At 38.8% G+C, this 19584-nt stretch overlaps 2 protein-coding genes across 2 annotated transcripts; one reads left to right on the top strand and one right to left on the bottom strand.

Moving 5' to 3' along the window:
* The first annotated feature begins 1233 nt into the window (after positions 1-1233).
* Positions 1234-3702, top strand: LOC136246101 (uncharacterized). The gene is made up of 2 exons (XM_066037563.1): positions 1234-2079; positions 3579-3702. Exons 1-2 carry the CDS (start codon positions 1436-1438, stop codon positions 3685-3687), a joined length of 753 nt encoding a protein of 250 aa, XP_065893635.1. The 5' UTR covers positions 1234-1435; the 3' UTR covers positions 3688-3702.
* Positions 3703-17703: 14001 nt separating this feature from the next.
* LOC136248171 (uncharacterized) lies at positions 17704-18189 on the bottom strand. Its single transcript, XM_066039985.1, has one exon. It carries the CDS (start codon positions 18187-18189, stop codon positions 17704-17706), a length of 486 nt encoding a protein of 161 aa, XP_065896057.1.
* Positions 18190-19584: the final 1395 nt, after the last annotated feature.

Below are 19584 nucleotides of genomic sequence, written 5' to 3'. Positions count from 1 at the left end.
TACACCCTGAAGTCACTCTCATTACATTACAAACTGCAGTTTCAAGACAGTACATGCTTCCTAATTCAATTGTACCATTTTTCCTTTACAATGTATGGGAGTCCAAGAAAAAATTGAACCTTTTTCTGTTTAACGCACTGTGCATGCTAAAGTAGCTGATTCCAACCCAATAAACTGCATATTTCTATGATCAGCAATCAATACTACAAAAAGTCCATTTTCAAAAATTTTAAGATCAGGCTGGAATGCCTTCTAATACAATCCCTTGAAAATAGCAGTTCAGTCATTTTGTTTACTGCCAAGCTGAAAAAATTATTTGATTCACATAATAGCAATTTAATGGGCCATCCTATTGCAGCTGTAGGCTTTGTATTGGTCTAATCCAGCCTTTAAACTAATAATTTACCATCTCAACAAAAATCAAACTTGATTGCACAAGCATGTATATGAACTTTTAAAAATGTGACCGGGCCTGCGATAATAGGGCATGTGGGCACATGATTTTTGCCTACTTTTTCACACTTTCATCACTCATAACTTTTTGTACCATTATGATATGGCATTGCAATTTTCAGCTTGTAGTAAGCATTTAATTGGCATCATGATGCAAGTTACAGAATGGAAATATACTTTTCCAGTACTAAGATATCACCTGTAGAGTGATTGGGTGTAGTTTGTGCCCACATGCCCTGTTTTCGCAGGCCCGGTCACAAATCGTAAAATTAGCTATGCATGCCGCTACAAAAAAAACACAACTTTTTATTGTGCAGAGAAGGAAGGCACAAATGAATTAAAAACATATACAGCATCTTAATGGAGAATTCAAAAATCTTTGTTTTGTTTTTGTAGCCGCAACTGTATGCATGTCACATGCGTTTGTTTATGATGTGGTAAACATAAACAAAATTTTCATCATTTCTTCAACTAAACCACTTTCATACCCATGTGCCCATGATATCAATTATCTGTACATATTTCTATGCACATACGTGACAGTGTTAGTATACAGGTACAGACCAATACATGTTTGGCCCATGTCCAAACTCCTTCATTTGACCAAACTGAGTTTGCGTAACCGAGAATCCGGATAAGTGGGGTCCGGATAAACTGAAGTTCCACTGTACTTTGTGGTCTATTGTATGTACAGCGATTAATTAGCTATTCTCTTATGACAGCTATGCAAGCTGTTTATATGTTTTTAATTACTTTATATAGTAGCAGTCACGCCCACAAGATGATACTTTCAATTTTATTAGTATTGCTGTGCAGTGCTACAATGTTAGCAACAGTTACTGAGCAATGTGATGTTTATCAGTTTGATTAACCTTTCTTTCCTGGTGAATCCTGTAAGAAGATCTATGACCGGAACCCACAAACTCATAGCAGGTCAGGATATTATTGGCTCATTAATCCTCCTCGTCGTGTATACTGTGATATGGAGCAACGATTAGAATGTAATAATATTGGTGGATGGACTAGAATTGCTAGTGTTAATATTACCAGAGGAGATGAATGTCCAACTGGATGGAACAAGAGCTCACATGATGGTATCAGTTTCTGTAGATCACCAAGTGACAGTGGTGGATGTTATCCCGTAGTATTCTCCTCTAAAGAAATAAATTACCAGAAAGTTTGCGGAATGGCTAGAGGTTATCAGAAAGGAACAATTGATGCATTTGTACCCATATGGGTTGATACTGATGTTGGGCTAGATGGACTAACAATAACTCATGGTAGCTATGCGTCGTACATATGGTCATATGTTGCTGGAATTTGTCCTTGTGCTGCACACCCTGATTCTTCATATCTTCCACCATCTTTCATTGGATCAAATTATTATTGTGAATCTGGGAACAATAACAGCACTATAATATATCCAAACATATTTGATACATATTTCTTGCATAACCCTTTGTGGGATGGTTTAGGCTGTCCCACTGGTAACACTTGTTGTGATAACCCCAACCTACCATGGTTCTATAGGGAGTTGGATATGGCTACTGTGGATGATGTGGAGGTGAGGATCTGTGCTAATGAAGCCTTCAGCAATGAAGCTCTCCTAGTTGACCAACTGGAGCTGTACATACAGTAATATTATTATATTATATTATACACTGTATTGGCTGTTCATTACTTGCACATTGTAGTAGTCAGAATAGTTATAGATTATAGTACTTTACATACAAAATAAGAGATTAGACAATCATATCTGTGAGCATATGATTACAATTTGTCAATATTTTCCATTTATTTTTCCACTTCAAAATTTATCTTAAGCACTCTGCATGGTAAGCATTTCATCAAAATTTTGTTTGGCAAACCTTACATTGGCTTATGTACATAATTATTATGATACATTGCAAATGACTGGAAATTAGTAGTGCTGTCTTGGTGCTAAGAACTAAATCTAGTTTTAGTACATCAATTTAATTCTAGTTCTGGTACACTGGAAATAACTAAATATTAATGATCTAGCTAAATTCTTTCAACTTTTGGATAAAAACTAAACCAAAACTTTAGTTCAAGAACTGAACTAACTAATAGTTTTCTCAAGCTATCCTAAAAGGGTATTGTATACATTATAACCACTAAGCACTTTCTTTGAAGATGCTGATGCATGCATATGACACCTCTGAGTTAGTGTTAGCACTAATTCTGTTGATTTAGTGTTCTTTATCATATAGTATGATAGTATTGTATAACAGCCACCACAAAGCAGTAGGCATTGCCCACGAAATAACATCACCCAAAAACCAGCCTCAATTTTCCCAGATGACAATAAGGCAGTTACAACTAAGCCCAAACAAGCTTTCAGATCAACCGAAAATACTTTCAACAAGTTGCTATGGAATTTGAAAAATATTTGAATTACTTTAGTAGCAGTCACCCATACAAGATGATACTTTCAATCTCATTAGTATTGCTGTGCAGTGCTGCAATGTTGGCAGCAGCTACTGAACAATGTGACGTTTATCAATTTGATTATTCCTTCTTTCCTGGTGAATCCTGTAAGGAGATCTATGACTGGAACCCACAAACTAATAACAGGTCAGGATATTATTGGCATAATTATTAATCCTTTACGTCATGCGTACTGTGATATGGAGAAGCTCACGCGATGGTATCAGTTTCTGTAGATCACCAAGTGACAGTGGTGCCTGTTATCCTGTAATTTTCTCCTCTAAAAGAATAAGTTTCCAGAAAGTTTGTGGAATGGCTAGAGGTTATCAGGAAGGAGGTACTGATGGATTAAGAACTCCTTTAGTTGACCCTGTTGCTTGAGTTGATGGATTGTCTATAACTCATGGTAACCCTCTTCAATATATATGGTCATATGCTGCAGGACTTTCTGATGATTATGCAGTCAATGACAGTTCCAATTGTCCTTGCACTGCTAATCCTGGTCATGGGCCAAATTCCTTCATTGGACCCCATTACTGTTGTGAAAGTGGTCCTTATACACCTCCTGGTGACCCTTCTGTTTCGTTGTATTACTTGTCAGACCCTTTGTGGGATGGTGTAGATTGTCCTACTGGTAGCACTTGTTGTGATAACCCCAACCTATCATGGTTCTATAGGGAGTTGGATATGGCTACTATAGATGATATAGAAGTGGGGCTGTGTACTAATGATACATTCAGTGATGAACAAGTGCTGGTGGACCAACTTGAACTGTACATACAGTAATTGTACATATGTGCCAATATATCATTTATGAGTGATGAGTAAATAACATGCATATTAACTAGAATCATTTTAGCAAGCAAGGCTGAATAATCAGGAGAAAAACCTCACTAATTAAACTACCATAAATTAGCTGTTTTATTTTAGATATCTGAGTTTGTAGGTTGGGAAAGGTAGGTATCAATGCATCGCATGACCCCCTCCCCCCAACTTAGGGTATATGAGGCTATGGTGGGGGTTTCACACACCTGTATCTCAAATGACCCATAGTATCTAGGTCAAACCTAACATGTAAAAATCATCACCATAAACCCCAAGTGCAAAGTGAGGATTTGACGTTGTATAGTAGGTAGTAACAAAACACACTTGAGGGCTTGTCAAATTCTCCCTGTGGTGAGGCAACAATTTCATATCAACTTCCCCTTAAAGCCCCTCCAACACCAGAGGGGGGTAGTGAAGCAATTATATTGATGAGTGGATAACATTAATTAGATGTCTTCTTATCCAACTAGTTAACTGTCAGCTGCTGGTTTTAAGCACAGATATGTTTTGGATGATGCAAGTATACAAGTGTAACAAACATAGCAAGAATCCAATAAAAGCTTTAATAAGTACTGTATCTTGCAATTCATGCACAATAGCAAGCCATAAAGGCTACAGTAGGTAAATTTCAAGCCACGTTTCTTATCTGCTATTAGCAGCTAGGAATAACCATTCTGTTACAAGCAACAGAGCAACTTAATCAGTGAAAGATGGACTCTTTGGACTATTGGAACATTCTTCCTTTGCCATAGTTAACAGGTAGTAGTTGACACACTTGAGAAACAACTCATGTCACTTTTGTGCTATAAACATACGTATACATTGTAAACATTCTTATGGGATCCAAAAACAGGTGACCTTTTATAGGTGAACAGATTTTTTTTCTTGGATATTTTATAGTCTTTAGTAAATGATAGATCTTGAATTGTAGTAAAGTAATTCACAAGAATGCTGTACATATACTGATAAGTGCTCCACTATAGACCTTCAGCACTTGTGCTGCAAAGTCTTAATCAATAAAATAATGTCCACTTTGGGTACGTTGAGATAATAAAGTCACTATCTAAGGTTCCTATGGGTAATATACTTGAAACTAACAAGGAGAAACATGCTGACCACCTGGCAGACTCTGCAAGCGTTTGAGCATTAATTGGACGGCTGAAGGTTGGAGGCTGCCCAGGTTTAGTTGTGGATTTTTTCTCTTTTCTCCACCCTTTCAAACATACTTTCTGTAACAGCTTTAAACAGGCTGTAGGACCAGGAGTCCTCAGACCTTCAGCACTTGTGCTGTAAAGTCTTAATAATAAATAGATTAGTTTCTAACATGAATTGTTGATCATTAACCAGACAGAATTTTAAAGCCATTGGTCGATCGGTGATTGTGTATTATCCCAGCTGCATATAAATACGTATTTATACTGTTTGGAAAATAGCTGACATTGGCCTGCATTTAGTTGGAGATCATGTAAAGAAAAGTGAAACTTTTTGCTAGCAGCTAGATGCAGTTTGTTGAAATAACTATTAATCTCTATATAGCTTTCTTACAGAGCAGGTACTATGCTACCAGTAAATTAATGATACATTATTATTTCCATGGCAAACAGGTAGGCTAAGCTAAGTTCTAAAGTACTAAAAATATCTTTGTCATGCAAAATGTCCTTTCTACAGCATGAAGAGTGTTTTGGTTATAACAAAAAAAGCACTGAATGTTATGTACATGGGACAATAATATCAAGACACACGGTAGTGTTTCGTGCGGCCCAGAGGAGGATATAAGCACTACTGAAAATTATTACCGTTAATTGAATGTTTCTAATACCAAGACTAAAATGAAGTGATTAAAACTGTTTAGCAACAGCCACACTGATTTATCTTGTGCTTCTTGTGACAAACGGAAGAAAATGAGTACGAAGGTGTCCCTATTTCCTGCTTGATTCTCCATGAGGATATGCTAACGGTGTCCGCTTTCCTCAGATGCTCTAGTTAACTGATACAAAAAAGGAAATGAACAAGTAGAGGAAATATTAGGAGTTTTATGTTTGATTGGACACAAAAATGTAGGAGGTAACCTACACCTGCAGATACACTAGTGGACATTTAATCTCTACTTCATGCAGTCATGAGTGCATAGACTGAATTAGGGATTTAATATCCACTAGTGTGTAGGCGACCTCCCTTGTACAGTGGAAACTCTCTTATACAGTGGAAAGTAGCGACCTCCCTTGTACAGTGGAACCTCTCTTATACAGTGGAAACTCTCTTATCTGGGCAGTCTGGTACATGTCACTGTCTGTATATCAGAAATGTCCATAACTAAGAATAACATGCTATTATGCTAAAGTGACTAACTTAAATACAAGTAATGTTATTATCGCTATCAGTTGGTGCTATATGCAGAGGGAGAAATCACTACAGAGCATTCATGGTCACTTCCCTGGGCTGTAAAAATCCATTATCATCTAGTAACCAAGTGGTAGTTATTATTAGTAGAATAAACAAACCACCAAACAGGTAAACAGCAACTTTTAGGCTCCCTTCTTGTGCTTTCATCTAATCCAAACTTCATTCAGGTCAATACACTACAAGCCACGTGACCAATTAGGGTTATTTAATTTTAATTTAGAGTTGTTCATAATTATAATTATTTGTGAATGGTCAACTGTTCACACATAAGCAGACATCCAACTACTGTACTTCTGTTCTACACCATCTTTTTAATTTCCTGAACTAATTCCAAAATGGATTTCTGCATAATAATATGAATGAATTTGTAATGTTTAATGTTGAGTCTAGCTGACCTAATGCACAGTTCATGTGGTATATTGGATGCTCAATAGCCTTTCTGCTACAAATTTGATGTGATAAATCAAGACACACGATAGTGTGTCGTGCGGTCCAAGAAGCCGGCGCGCCACACCGTGAGTATATTATAACAGGAAGAAAGAAAACGCAATTTTCACACCTATGTAGCTCTGTGATTCCTTATCCGATTGGAACCACATTTGCTACAGACGTGTCGGCCAGTTATGGGAGTCTACATACCAAATTTGAAGAAAATCGGTACAGCCATTTCCGAGATACGAGCGAACAAAATTTCGTTTTAATTTCTTCGTTTTTTTCTTCTTCTTCCTCTACTTCTTCTTCATTTCGCACACTTCGCAAAATCCACCATAAAACACGAATGCGTGCTCCAATCGGGCTGAAATTTGGCACACTTGAAGGGCTCATTAAGGCGGATTTCATTACCAACTTTGGTTTTTTTGTATTTTTTTACCAACTTTGGTAGGAATCCGATAAACATCCACGGAGTTATGACCGATTATGTGCGTAAAATAAGGTAAAAGGTCTGTCACGCCTACAGGGTAAACTACTTGGAGGAATGAGATGAAAATTGATATGTAGATGGAGTAACCATCGTAGGAGTGCCTTTCTGTGGTTTGAAGAGGATCGAGATAAAGACCATGGAGATATGACACAAAACCCAACCTGTGTCACAATTACGCAATCGATTTTTATGAATAAATAAACTATTAGTTTTCACGCCTACCAGGCAAACCGCTTAGAGTAATCAGCTGAAAATCGGTGTGTAGCTGGAATAATCATCATAGAAACTCCTTGCAGTAGTACAGAAGAATCGGATTAGAAACCACTGAGTCATGATTCGAAAGCCAACTACGTGTTGCAAATGCGAGATCGAAATACTCTAATAGAACAGTCACCCTAATAGAGCATTCGGCTACGTTTATAACTTACTCCATCAAAGAATTATATTACATTGCAAGTTATTCTGTAGGGAATTCAGCTACAACCAGTTAATCTGAAAGACAATTCAACTACAGGCAAGTCACCCTGTAGAGAGTTCACCTAGAAACAAATCACCCCGTAGAGAGATCAGTTAAAAGAAGAAGTCACCTTGTAGAGAGTTCAGTTACAAAGAAACTATGCACTATGTAGAGAGTTCAGCTGTAAACAAATCACCCTGTAGAGAGATCAGCTAGAAGAAGCCACCTTGTAGAGAGTTCAGCTACAAAGAAACCATCATGTAGAGAGTTCAGCTGAAAAAATCACCTTGGAGAGAGTTCAGCTACGAAAAGATCACCCTGTAGAGAGTTCAGCTAGAAGAATTCACCCTATAGAGAGTTCAGCTGCAAATAAATCACCTTGTAGAGAATTCAGCTACAAACAAACCGCCTTGTAGAAAGATCAGCTAGAAGAAGTTACCTTGTAGAGAGTTCAGTTACAAATAAACCATCGTGTAGAGAGTTCAGCTGCAAACAAATCACCCTGTAGAGCGTTTAAATCACCCTGCAGAGAGTTCGGCTGCAAATAGTTCGCCCTGTAGAGAGATCAGTTAGAAGAGGTTACCTTGTAGAGCGTTCAGCTACAAAGAAACCATCATGTAGAGAGTTCAGCTGCAAACAAATAACCCTGTAGAGAATTTCAGCTACGAAAAGATCACTCTGTAGAGAGTTCAACTAGAAGAAGTCACCTTGTAGAGAGCTCAGCTACAAAGAAACCACCATGTAGAGAGTTCAGCTGCAAACAAATCATCCTGTAGAGAAATCAGCTACAAACAAATTGTTGTGTAGAAAGATCAGCTAGAAAAAGTTACCTTGTAGAGAGTTCAACTACAAAGAAACTATCATGTAGAGAGATCAGCTACAAACAATTCACCCTGTAGAGAGTTCAGCAAGAAGAAGTCACCTTGTAGAGAGTTCAGCTACAAAGAATCCATCATGTAGAGAGTTCAGCTGCACCCTGTAGAGAGTTTCAGCTACGAAAAGATCACTCTGTAGAGAGTTCAGCTAGAAGAAGTCACCTTGTAGAGAGTTCAGCTACAAAGAATCCATCATGTAGAGAGTTCAGCTGCAAACAAATCACTCTGTATAGAGATCAGCTAGAAGAAGTTACCTTGTAGAGAGTTCAGCTACAAACAATTCACCCTGTACAGAGATCAGTTTGAAGAAGTTCTTTGTAGAGAGTTCAGCTACAAACAAATCACCCTGTAGAAAGATCAGCTAGAAGAAGTCACCTTGTAGAGAGTTCACTTACAAAGAAACCACCATGTAGAGAGTTCAGCTACAAACAAATCACCTGTAGAGAGTTCAGCTACAAACAAATTACTCTGTAGAGAGATCAGCTAAAAGAGGTCACCTGTAGAGAGCTCAGCTACAAACAAATCACTCTGTAGAGAGATCAGCTAGAAGAGGTCACTTGTAGAGAGCTCAGCTACAAACAATTCACCCTGTGCAGAGATCAACTAAAGAAGTTACCTTGCAGAGAGTTCAGCTGCAAAGAAACCATCATGTAGAGAATTCAACTATAACAAATCACCTTGTAGAAAGATCAGCTAGAAGAAGTCACCTTGTAGAGAGTTCAGTTACAAAGAAACCACCATGGAAAGAGTTCAGCTACAAACTAGTGACCCTGTAGAGACATCAGCTAGAAGCAGTAACCTTGTAGAGAGTTCAGCTACAAAGAAACCATCATGTAGAGAATTCAACTACAAACAAGTGACCCTGTAGAGACATCAGCTAGAAGAAGTTACCGTGTAGAGAGTTCAGCTACAATGAAACCATGTTGTAGAGAGTTCAGTTGCAAAGAAACCACCATGTAGAGAGTTCAGCTGCGAAGAAACCATCATGTAGAGAGTTCAGCTACAAACAAATCGCCCTGTAGAAATATCAGCTACAAGAAGTCACTTTGTAGAGTGTTCAGTTATAAAGAAACCACCGTGTAGAGTGTTCTGTAATAAATATAATTATGTATTATATATATATATAATTATAATTTGTACATTTACTGATAAAATATTTAAAGTATTTAACATCTACTTCATCTTTTCTTCTTCCTGTGGTAAAGAAAAGAAAATCCCCAAAGCCGGCCATAGGCCGGCTTTGGGGTATACAAACACAAAAAGAAGTGAAATCTAATCAAAAACCCAAGACAAAATTCACCTGAATTGTCGTTATTAAAATTTTTACCATTATCCTACCATCACAGCCATTTCTTGGCCGCCACCTTGGATTTCACATCTTTTTTCACCATGGCCTTTTTGGGGCCGCACCTTTTTTTACAGCTTAGCTGTTTTTGATTATATATCTGTAGCTGCTATACTTCTTGTGTTAATCTTTGCTATAAAGTTTACATGAAATTGTTTACTGTATTTACAGTTAAATCTCCAGTGTTTGCTACACAGCCATCTCCACAGCGTGTAAACCCTACACAAACTGTCACATTCACACTTTCTGCTACACAGCATTTTAGGTGCCTTGAGACTAAATATACGAGACGCATCTCCAATCGCTATAGACGGCTTGAAGACAAGCTAGACGAGATAACTGCTCGAGACGATCATGTATTAAGTGAGAATCCTTGCAAGCGCATTATATTCACTGAAGACTGAAGCGTCTAGAACAATGAAACCCTACGAGGCTATCTACCCTTGCCCATAAATTGTCTGCTATGACCACATGCTACTCCAATAAGGCTTCTAATCCGTTATACGTACGGATACCTTTTGGCAAAGCTGATTATGTCCGACTACGCCAGTTCACAATGAATGAACATGCCCGCTACAGCAACATCAATTTTCACGTTCATAGCTAGACTACTATAGGGTCCGCAATCAAAAAAAATCGATAATTACAAAATTACTCCCCTACTATTTCAACCTGTAGGGCATTTCAAAGTATTTTTGTACGTACCAATAAACCTTATTTATCTTTCTCCATACGACGGGAATCGCCATTGTTTTGTGCTGGAAATCGTAAAAAATCGTGTTCTCTCCGGATGAAGCTTGGGTTCCTTCCCATACTTGGCATATATAGTCCAGGTCTATACCTGATTATAACTCACGGCAGAAACAAATCATTTTATTGCTGTGGAATTGGTACGGAGCTACTCTTTGCCGAAAATCGGCCAAAAATCACGTATTTTTGATTCGGAGCAACCCAGCAATCAACAAAAGGAAAGCTTACAAACCTTCACTATACAGTATTGTAGTTTAGTTGTCACTTCATACACAGCAAAAGTTTCATATGGATCTGAGCTTTCCTTCCATCAAACTAAGCGGCATGAAATTTCTTCCTAGCGCGTGTGAGACTAAAATGGGAGGCGTGGCTGCAATAATCCAAAGTTTTAGTTTCTCCAGCAAGTTATTTGGACTTTAAAATTATGTTGTGACCACCTAATGGTATTAGTTTCCTGGATCACGTGATTATGGATTGATTTTTCGTGCGCATTATAGCTATATGATACCGTACCTATAAACAGACTCTGCAGCAAACTTAGTCACTATGGTATTTGTGGAAATATATTAAGATGGATTAAAAGCTTCCTGACAGACAGATTCCAACAAGTTGTTGTGAATGGTGAATATAGCCAACTGTGTAAAGTAACTTCAGGAGTGCCACAGGGGTCAGTGTTGGGACCACTCTTGTTTCTATGTTACATTAACGATATTGCACACAATATTTCATCAAAAATTCGGTTGTATGCAGATGATACTTTACTCTACAGAAGTATTCATTCTGAACAAGATGTGGTAGCCCTTCAGAATGATTTGGATACTTTATCACAATGGGCTGATGTTTGGCAGATGTCATTTAATCCTTCAAAGACTGAATTTTTGAGAATCACCAATAAAATGAATTATGTTCAATCATCCTATTACCTATCTAATACCTTAATACCATCAGTAAGTCATACAAAGTATCTGGGTGTCATTATCGACAAAAATCTTAAATGGACGCAACACATTAACATGATCACTGCAAAAGCAAACTCAGTAAGAAGTCTTTTACAACGGAATCTAGCAAAGTGTCCTGCAACAGTTAAATGCTACTGCTATAATACATTTGTCCGCCCCATTCTAGAATATGCCAGTACAGTGTGGTCCCCATACCATGAACATAACATCTATAAATTAGAAATGGTACAGAGAAGAGCAGCAAGGTTTGTGATGAATAACTATAATAGAACAGCTAGTGTGACAGAAATGTTGAACAGTTTACAATGGCACACATTGGAGAAGGGAAGAAATAGTTTGAGAGCCTCACTAATGTATAAAATAATTAATGACATGGTAGATATTAATGTGCACCAACAGTTTAGACCAAGCAACACCACAACTAGAGGTCACCATCAAAGATTTCTGCAGTTGCCAACAAGGGTAGATGCTTATATGAACTCCTTCTTTCCTTTTACAATAAAATTATGGAACCAACTAGATGATCATATTATCCAAGCTCCATCTCTTGATTTATTTAACAATTATATAAATTTGTAAATAAGTAGCTAACTACATATGTACGAATATACTCATGATTGAGTTTGTACATTAACAAATATATATATATATGGTTAGCTACGTAGGCATTATAGCTATATATGTATTATAGCTATAATGCGTACGAAAATGCCTTTAATGCCTTTTCATACGCATTATAGCTATATATGGTCTGCTGCTAGTCGTCCTGTCTTGCAGGATATTGCTTTGAGGACAACCACCAGGAGCGGCATTTCTCGTGGTCTAGCATACCGCCATCTGCTAGAGCAACTCTCTGTTTGTCTGTGGCGCCAAAATGCCCGGACATTTTTACATCTATTTAGCCTGTTGCCTGGCAGTCCTTTGTGGGAGTTGAACTCTGTTTCATGCTCCCACTCCCTGCAGTTTGGTCAGTAGTCTGCAGGGCTTTCTTCTTAAGGCCCCTGTCCAGGGGGTTTTGCTGTGTGTATGCTGGCGGTCCATGCGTGTTTTTGTAGGTCTGTGTAGGCTCTGTAGGTTTAGCTGCTTTTTCTTTTTTCTGCTTTTTGTCATTTATAAATTAAATTAGGTTTAACTTCTAGCTAGAGATCGGGGAGGATGGGAGTGCCATTAGGGCCAGAATAAAAATAATAAAAAAATAAAAAAGAAAGTTGGCTACGTAGTGGTATAATCTCACTAGTATTTTTATCATTATTTAACTGTGACACCACTGATGAAGCTACTAGAGTTAGGTATAATAAAACTTGGGTCCTACCAAAAATGGCAGGGTTGTTTGCATGTAAGATTGAGATACTCTAATAAAACAGTCATATAAACAGTCGTGGTATTTTAACGGATTTGAAGCAGACGGCTGACAAAGGGTATTGCATATTATATATTTCTTAGAATCAACAAAAACCGTTTGCATCAGTTGTATACACGTTTAGCTAGTTTGTACTTATTAAAGTAAGGAAGGTATGCCCTCAATCTTATTCTTTTACAGCAGCCTGCAGGCAGTTACTCTGTGCTATATTATATTTATATGAGCCTTAAACAAGAGATTTTAGGTTATTCACCTATAGCTGATAGAAGGGTATTACTTACTTTTGGATTTATTGGGAGAAATACCAAAGGCCTGTTGGAAATCTGTTATACAAACAGCCGCAATGTACTGACTGCTCTATAATATATGTATAACATGCACTTTGTAGAGCTGTCTATATGCTTGTGTATATACAGTAACAAATGTGTTTATGTGTCGTATGTGTGTGTGTGTGTGCGTGCGTGTGTGTATATATGTGTGCGTGCGCATATCATGTGTGCAGCCAAATGGAACCAATAAATTATTTCTGATAGTTTGTGTGTATTGTTGCTTATGTAACGTATGCATTTGTGTGTAGGTCTGTGTGTGATGTGTGCATGTGATGTGTGCAAGTGTGTCGTGTTGTGTGTGTGTGTGATGTGTGTAAGTGTGTCGTGTTGTGCGTGTGTGTCGTATGTCATGTGTGTGTCATATGTTGTGTGTGTTGTGTCATGTGTGTGGCACACATGTGCATTGTGTGTCTGTGTGTATTTGCTATTTACTTGTCTTTGCTTTTTCCCTTGTGTGTATCATAGGACATTCATACAGACGTCTAGTGTGTTATGTGTGTGTCAAAGTGAAATGCATGTGTGCATGTATATGAGGCAGCACATTTAAGCAGTATGTTGAAAGCTAGTGATCAATTTCTTTTGTTGCTCAGTTGTTTTTATCTGCTCACATAACCCTTATCCACCCAATGGGGACCTTGTGTTGTTTGTTACTGGGAAACTGATCACCATCTGTAAAGGATTAGAGCGATTACAACCAAACGAGTTACGACGCCATTATTATTAATAATCAATTACTACAATCACATGTACTTACACGCATGCGTACAGTACTAAATACTACTACACTACATTCATCCCTTCCTATACAAAACAATATACTGAATAATCATACAAGATTGATAATCAATTTAGCAGCTATACATAGCGAAATAATAATAATATAAGTTAGCGTTCCTCCATTTCTTCAATTAGTCTTTTAGAAGGTTGGGTATTGCAAGAACTCCGTCTCAGGGGTGCACCTACACTTGCTGGTTGATTGACCCCTTCAACATCCTCATTCGTAGACTCATCAATGGCCACATCAGCTTCTGGTACATACAAACTATCAGGTTGCTGAAGTTCATTGTTATCTTGTGTAGAGTCAGAAGCAGGCAGTAGATGATCCGCATGGCAATATGTTACAGTATGCTTTGCCACTCTCACCAAATAGGTCACTGGGCTCTTTCTTCTAATGATGACACCAGTAAGCCACTTAGTTCGCCCCCTCTGATTTCGTACCAATACTTTCTCCCCTTCCACAAATGTTACAAGTGATTTCTTTCCATCATGTGCTGTTTCTGTTTTTGTTGATGGTGTTCCACTGTAGGTGCCAAGTTAGGAAAGATCAATGTGAGATGAGTTCTGAGTCTACGATGTAAAAACAGTTCATCAGGGCGCATTTCTGTTGTTGCATGAAGTGTTGTTCTATAAATCAGCAAGAATTCTGAAAGTCGTTCTTTCCGTGGCAAAGCTGTACCCATTTTTCTCATTGCCTGCTTTACTACCTGCACAGATCTCTCAGCAGCTCCATTGGTTGCCGGATGGTAGGGAGGTGTTCGAGAATGTTTAATTCCCTCGTTCCTGCAATATTCTGCAAAATTTGTGGCAGTAAACTGTGGCCCATTATCACTCACAATCTCTTCTGGAAGACTAAAGTTAGCAAAGAAGGTCTGCAGTGCCTGAAGTGTGGTTGCTGTTATTACCTGACGTAGGGGTATTGCCTCAATCCACTTAGAATGGACATCAATTATGATCAACACTTGGTACCCTTCAATTTCTGCATAGTCCACATGTAGTCGTTTCATTGGCATGTTAGCCCAGGGCCAGCTATGCAGTGGGGACACTGGAGGTAAATTGCGTTGCATAGCACATTCTTGACAGTTCCTAACAATTCTTTCAACATCAGCATCAAGTCCTGGCCACCACATGTAGCTACGAGCAAGTAGTTTCATCTTAACAATTCCAGGATGAGTGTAGTGAAGCTCTTTCAGCAGACGGCTTCTCAGTGAGTCAGGTATGATCACTCAAGTTCCCCACAACACACATCCTTGATCAGTTGATAACTGGTCTCTTCTCTGATAAAATGGTTTCAACCCATCACTCACACCCTTTTGTGGCCAGCCCCCTTACACATACTGGTATACATGTGACAGGACAGAGTCCTTAACTGTTTCTGCAGCTATATTGGTGGCTGTTAATGGCAACCCGTCAACAAGGGAGACCTTGAATACGCTATCTACATTGTCCTCCTCATCCCCCTCCATTGATAGCCGTGAAAGGCTGTCAGCATTTGCATGTGCCTTGGTGTTCTTGTACTCAATTGAGTAGTCGTAAGCTGAAAGGAAAATTGCCCACCTCTGGATGCGGGCAGCTGAAATTGGAGGTAGAGCAGACTTGGGATTCAGGATAAATATCAGTGGCTTATGATCTGTTAATAAAGTAAATTGTGTACCAAACAAATACTTGTGAAACTTTTTTACACCGAACACCAAAGCCAATGCTTCCTTCTCTATTTGACTATAACAGCCTTACTCAACGAACGAGATACAAATACTATGGGATGTTCTCCATCTTCAGAAACATGCGATAAGACAGCTCCTAAGCCAAGGAACTTGCATCGCAAGCCAGTTTGATAGGCTTTTGAGTGTCATAATGCGCAAGCACTGCTTCACTTGTTAAAAGGTCTTTACAGGTCTTAAAGGTAGCATCACATTCCTTGGTCCAAGCCCATTTATTGTCTTTCTCTAGCAGTTTATACAGTGGGGCCACATGCGTAGCAGCCTGTGGGATAAATTTCCCATAATAATTAAGTAGTCCCACAAAGGCTCTTAACTGTGTGATATCATGTGGTGTTGGTGCTTCATGTATAGCACGTGCCTTGTCTTCAGTTGGGTGAATTCCGGTAGCATCAATCATGTGGCCTAGATACTCAACCTGCCCCTTGGGCCCACTGAGCAAGAGCACAACTTGATTCTGGAGAAAGTCATGAACAGATTACAAGAGAGTGAAATCCATTTACGAGAAGAGAAAAGGCAATTTCACATTTCTCTTCTCGTAAATGGATTCCACTCTCTTGTAATCTGTTCATGACTTTCTCCAGAATCAAGTTGTGCTCTTGCTCAGTGGGGGCAGCTATTAGTATGTCATCTAAGTAACATGCCACTGGTAGGCCTTGAAGGACACGGTCCATCACTGACTGGAAAATGGCTGGTGCCACTGAAACCCCGTAAGGCAATCGATTATATCGGAACAATCCTTTCGGCGTGTTAATTACTAACAGTGTCTTGCTGTCCTCATCAACCGGCAGTTGCAAGTATGCTTGTGACAAATCCAGTTTTGTGAACACCTTAACCCCTGCTAGCCATGCAAAGATGTCTTCTACCGTTGGTAATGGATGCGATTTGGTTTCCACACATTGGTTGATTGTGACCTTAAAATGTCCGCACACTCTTATCTTGCCATTACTCTAGGGTACAATTACCAGGGGGGTAGCCCACGCACTATTGTCTGTTTAATTATTATTGTTTGTTAATTGGTATAAGGAAGACAAAGTTTTATAAAAACCAATCTCAAGCACATCTAAATAAAATCAAACCGGCTGTCATATAAAAATGCATCTAATTTAGTCTTAAAGATCAGTACATTAGGTGCAAATACAATTTCATGGGGTAAGGTGTTCCAATCATTGACGATTTTCTGTGAAAAACTATGACCTCTAATAGCAGTGTTGAAGCGATTTTTGTAAAATTTGAGTCCATTAGATCGGGTGGGGTTGGTATTAACAGTACAAAAATAGTCTGTTGGTTCAATGATGCCATCTTTTTGCATTCGTTCTAGTTCTGTATCTAAGGCTGGTTGCAAGGCATACGGCACAGAGTGGCTTTTCTTGAAAATTGGTTTTATGCTCTCCCTAAGCCTGATAGTTGCAGTGTATCCCTTTATACATCCCACATCTTTCTGAAAAACATAATATGGAAATTGCTTCACCATCCCTGCAACTGCCGTGTCACTATGTAATTGGTGTACCCTTGTCCATTCCAACTTGATAGCAGAAAGCCAATCCCAGCCAAACAGTGCTGGTTTGTGTTCACCTTCTACAATGAGCAGTGGTAGTTGTGCTTGTTGACCTTCATATTCCACTTTCACCTTCGCTTGCCCCACTACCTTCACTTCATGTCCTGAATACCCTCGTAAAGGTTTGCCCTGGTATGGCTTGACAGGTTCACCATTTGTCGTACTCTTCCACTGCTGTTCTGACATAACCGACACTGCAGCTCCAGTATCCAACTCCATTTGGACTGGTTTATGGTTTACTTTTAAGTGTACATGGTATCCCTGTGTCACTCCTCCAGTAATGGTCAACAGGTCCAACTTATCAGTGCCATCACCATCTTTACGCTTCAGTAGCTGGTCAAGGGAGTTACTATCATCATTGGACATCACTCGCTTGACTGCCTTGTCAGGGGCTGCTGTAGGTTTAATTGATGACTTGCAGACTGTTTGCAGGTGGCCACACTTGTAGCAAACACTCTGTCGAAGACGGCATACCGATGTTACATGACCACGTTTCCCACAACACTGATAATGCTTAATATATCTCACAAAGTTGACTTCTGACTCATTTGTTGGTGTGCTGGGCGTTGACCCTCCACAACAACCATTTCAGATGCAGTAGCGATGTCCACTGCCTTCTGTAAAGTCAGATTTGATTCAGCAAGTAACTTCTTTTGTGTTACATTATTCTGTAACCCACACACCAAGCGATCACGTAGGGCTTCGTCTAGAAAAGCTCCAAAGTCACAATTTCGGGCTAGGCGCCGTAGTTGAATAACTAACTCATTGATAGGCTCGCCTGGGAGTTGGTTTCGTTTATGAAAGGCGAACCGCTCCGCGATTACGAGTTGTTTGGGCTTAAAATGTTTCAATAGGACTTCCTTGATCTTGTCCATTTCACAGTCTTTTGGTGCTTTCGGCGCTACTATGTTCTTCAGAGTTGCGTACATCTGGGCGCCCAATCCAGTGAGCAGGTGCGCCACTTGCTTCTCGTTTTTCACACCCGTCACGGCAATATTCCTCAATATCATCAGACTCCTTGTAGGGTTCAAATTTCACAGCTAATTGAGCCATCCTCATCGCCAATGTAAAGGATTAGAGCGATTACAACCAAACGAGTTACGACGCCATTATTATTAATGATCAATTACTACAATCACATGTACTTACACGAATGCGTACAGTACTAAATACTACTACACTACGCCATCCTTCTAAATACCAGAGCAATTTTGTTCACTACCAATATCAAGCAAAATTAGAAATTTATTTAATTTCTTTTCTCCAAGGCCACCCTGGAATCAAATTGTCTATGCTACAGACATTTCAATCATATAGCTAAGTTATTGCTTAATGTGAAACAGCAATTGTAATTTTATCACATGTTTGGTCAAGAATTGGCTGTTGGTGTTCAAATGCACATGTACTTGTGCTTGCACAATATGCATATATGTATCATCAATTGACAAAATATGCTGTATAATATGCTGTATAATAAAGGGGGTAGTCACTTCAATAGGTTAAATCAAACCCACTATACTGTAGGCCTTATGGTAGTGACTACCTTTTGAAATGTTTCTTGTAACACAATGCAGTTGTTTGCACTTCAACTAACTTGTCGTTAATTTTATTGTCTTTTTTTCACAGAGTGGTGCATATATTATTACTATCATCAAGTCAGCAAGCAACACTGCAGCTACCCTGAACTCTAACTGTACATTTTCTACGTTAATTGTTTAGCATTTTTTTGTAATTTAAAAAATGTAGTACGTTTCCGTTTATTGTCGTAAATTTTAGTAATTTTTAGTCACCATGGTAGCCCACCGGTTTTCTGCCGTTGAAGTGGAGGAAGTGTTTCTTAATTACACTGCCAGTGAGTTACGCTCCATTGAACATTGTAGACTCTTGTTTCACTAGAGCACAGAATTTGTACGAAAGCGATGATCTTTACCAACCGTCTAGCAAGATTTTTATTATTATTATTATTATTATTATTAATGGACAAAAATTGCTTGGCAGTACAAGACTGTCAAGCTAGGCCGCAGGCCTTTGAGAGTGCCCATATCTTGTTGTTCTCCATAAATCATCAAGATTCTTCTTAAACAATGCCACAGTTGGTGCAGAAATAACATCTGCTGGAAGAGAATTCCACAAATTAACTACTCTGTTGGTGAAAAAATTATGCCTCACTAGCAGCCGAGATCGAAATTTAAAGAGTTTACGGTGGTGACCTCTGGTGGTATCCGTATTACTCAAAGTGAAAAATGAGGTAGGGTTGATGTCATAGTAACCATTCAATATCTTGTAGGTCTCAATTAGATCTCCCCTTTGACGTCTACAATACAGTGAATATAAACCAAGTCTCTCTAGACGAGTTTCGTATGATAAATCAAATAAACTAGGTAATAACTTGGTGGCACGTCTCT

The sequence above is a fragment of the Dysidea avara genome, chromosome 2 (genome assembly GCF_963678975.1).
Source record: "Dysidea avara chromosome 2, odDysAvar1.4, whole genome shotgun sequence".
NCBI classification, from domain to species: Eukaryota; Metazoa; Porifera; class Demospongiae; order Dictyoceratida; family Dysideidae; genus Dysidea; species Dysidea avara.
The sequence above is the reverse complement of the archived record's forward strand: the minus strand, read 5'-3'. Positions and strand labels throughout refer to the sequence as shown.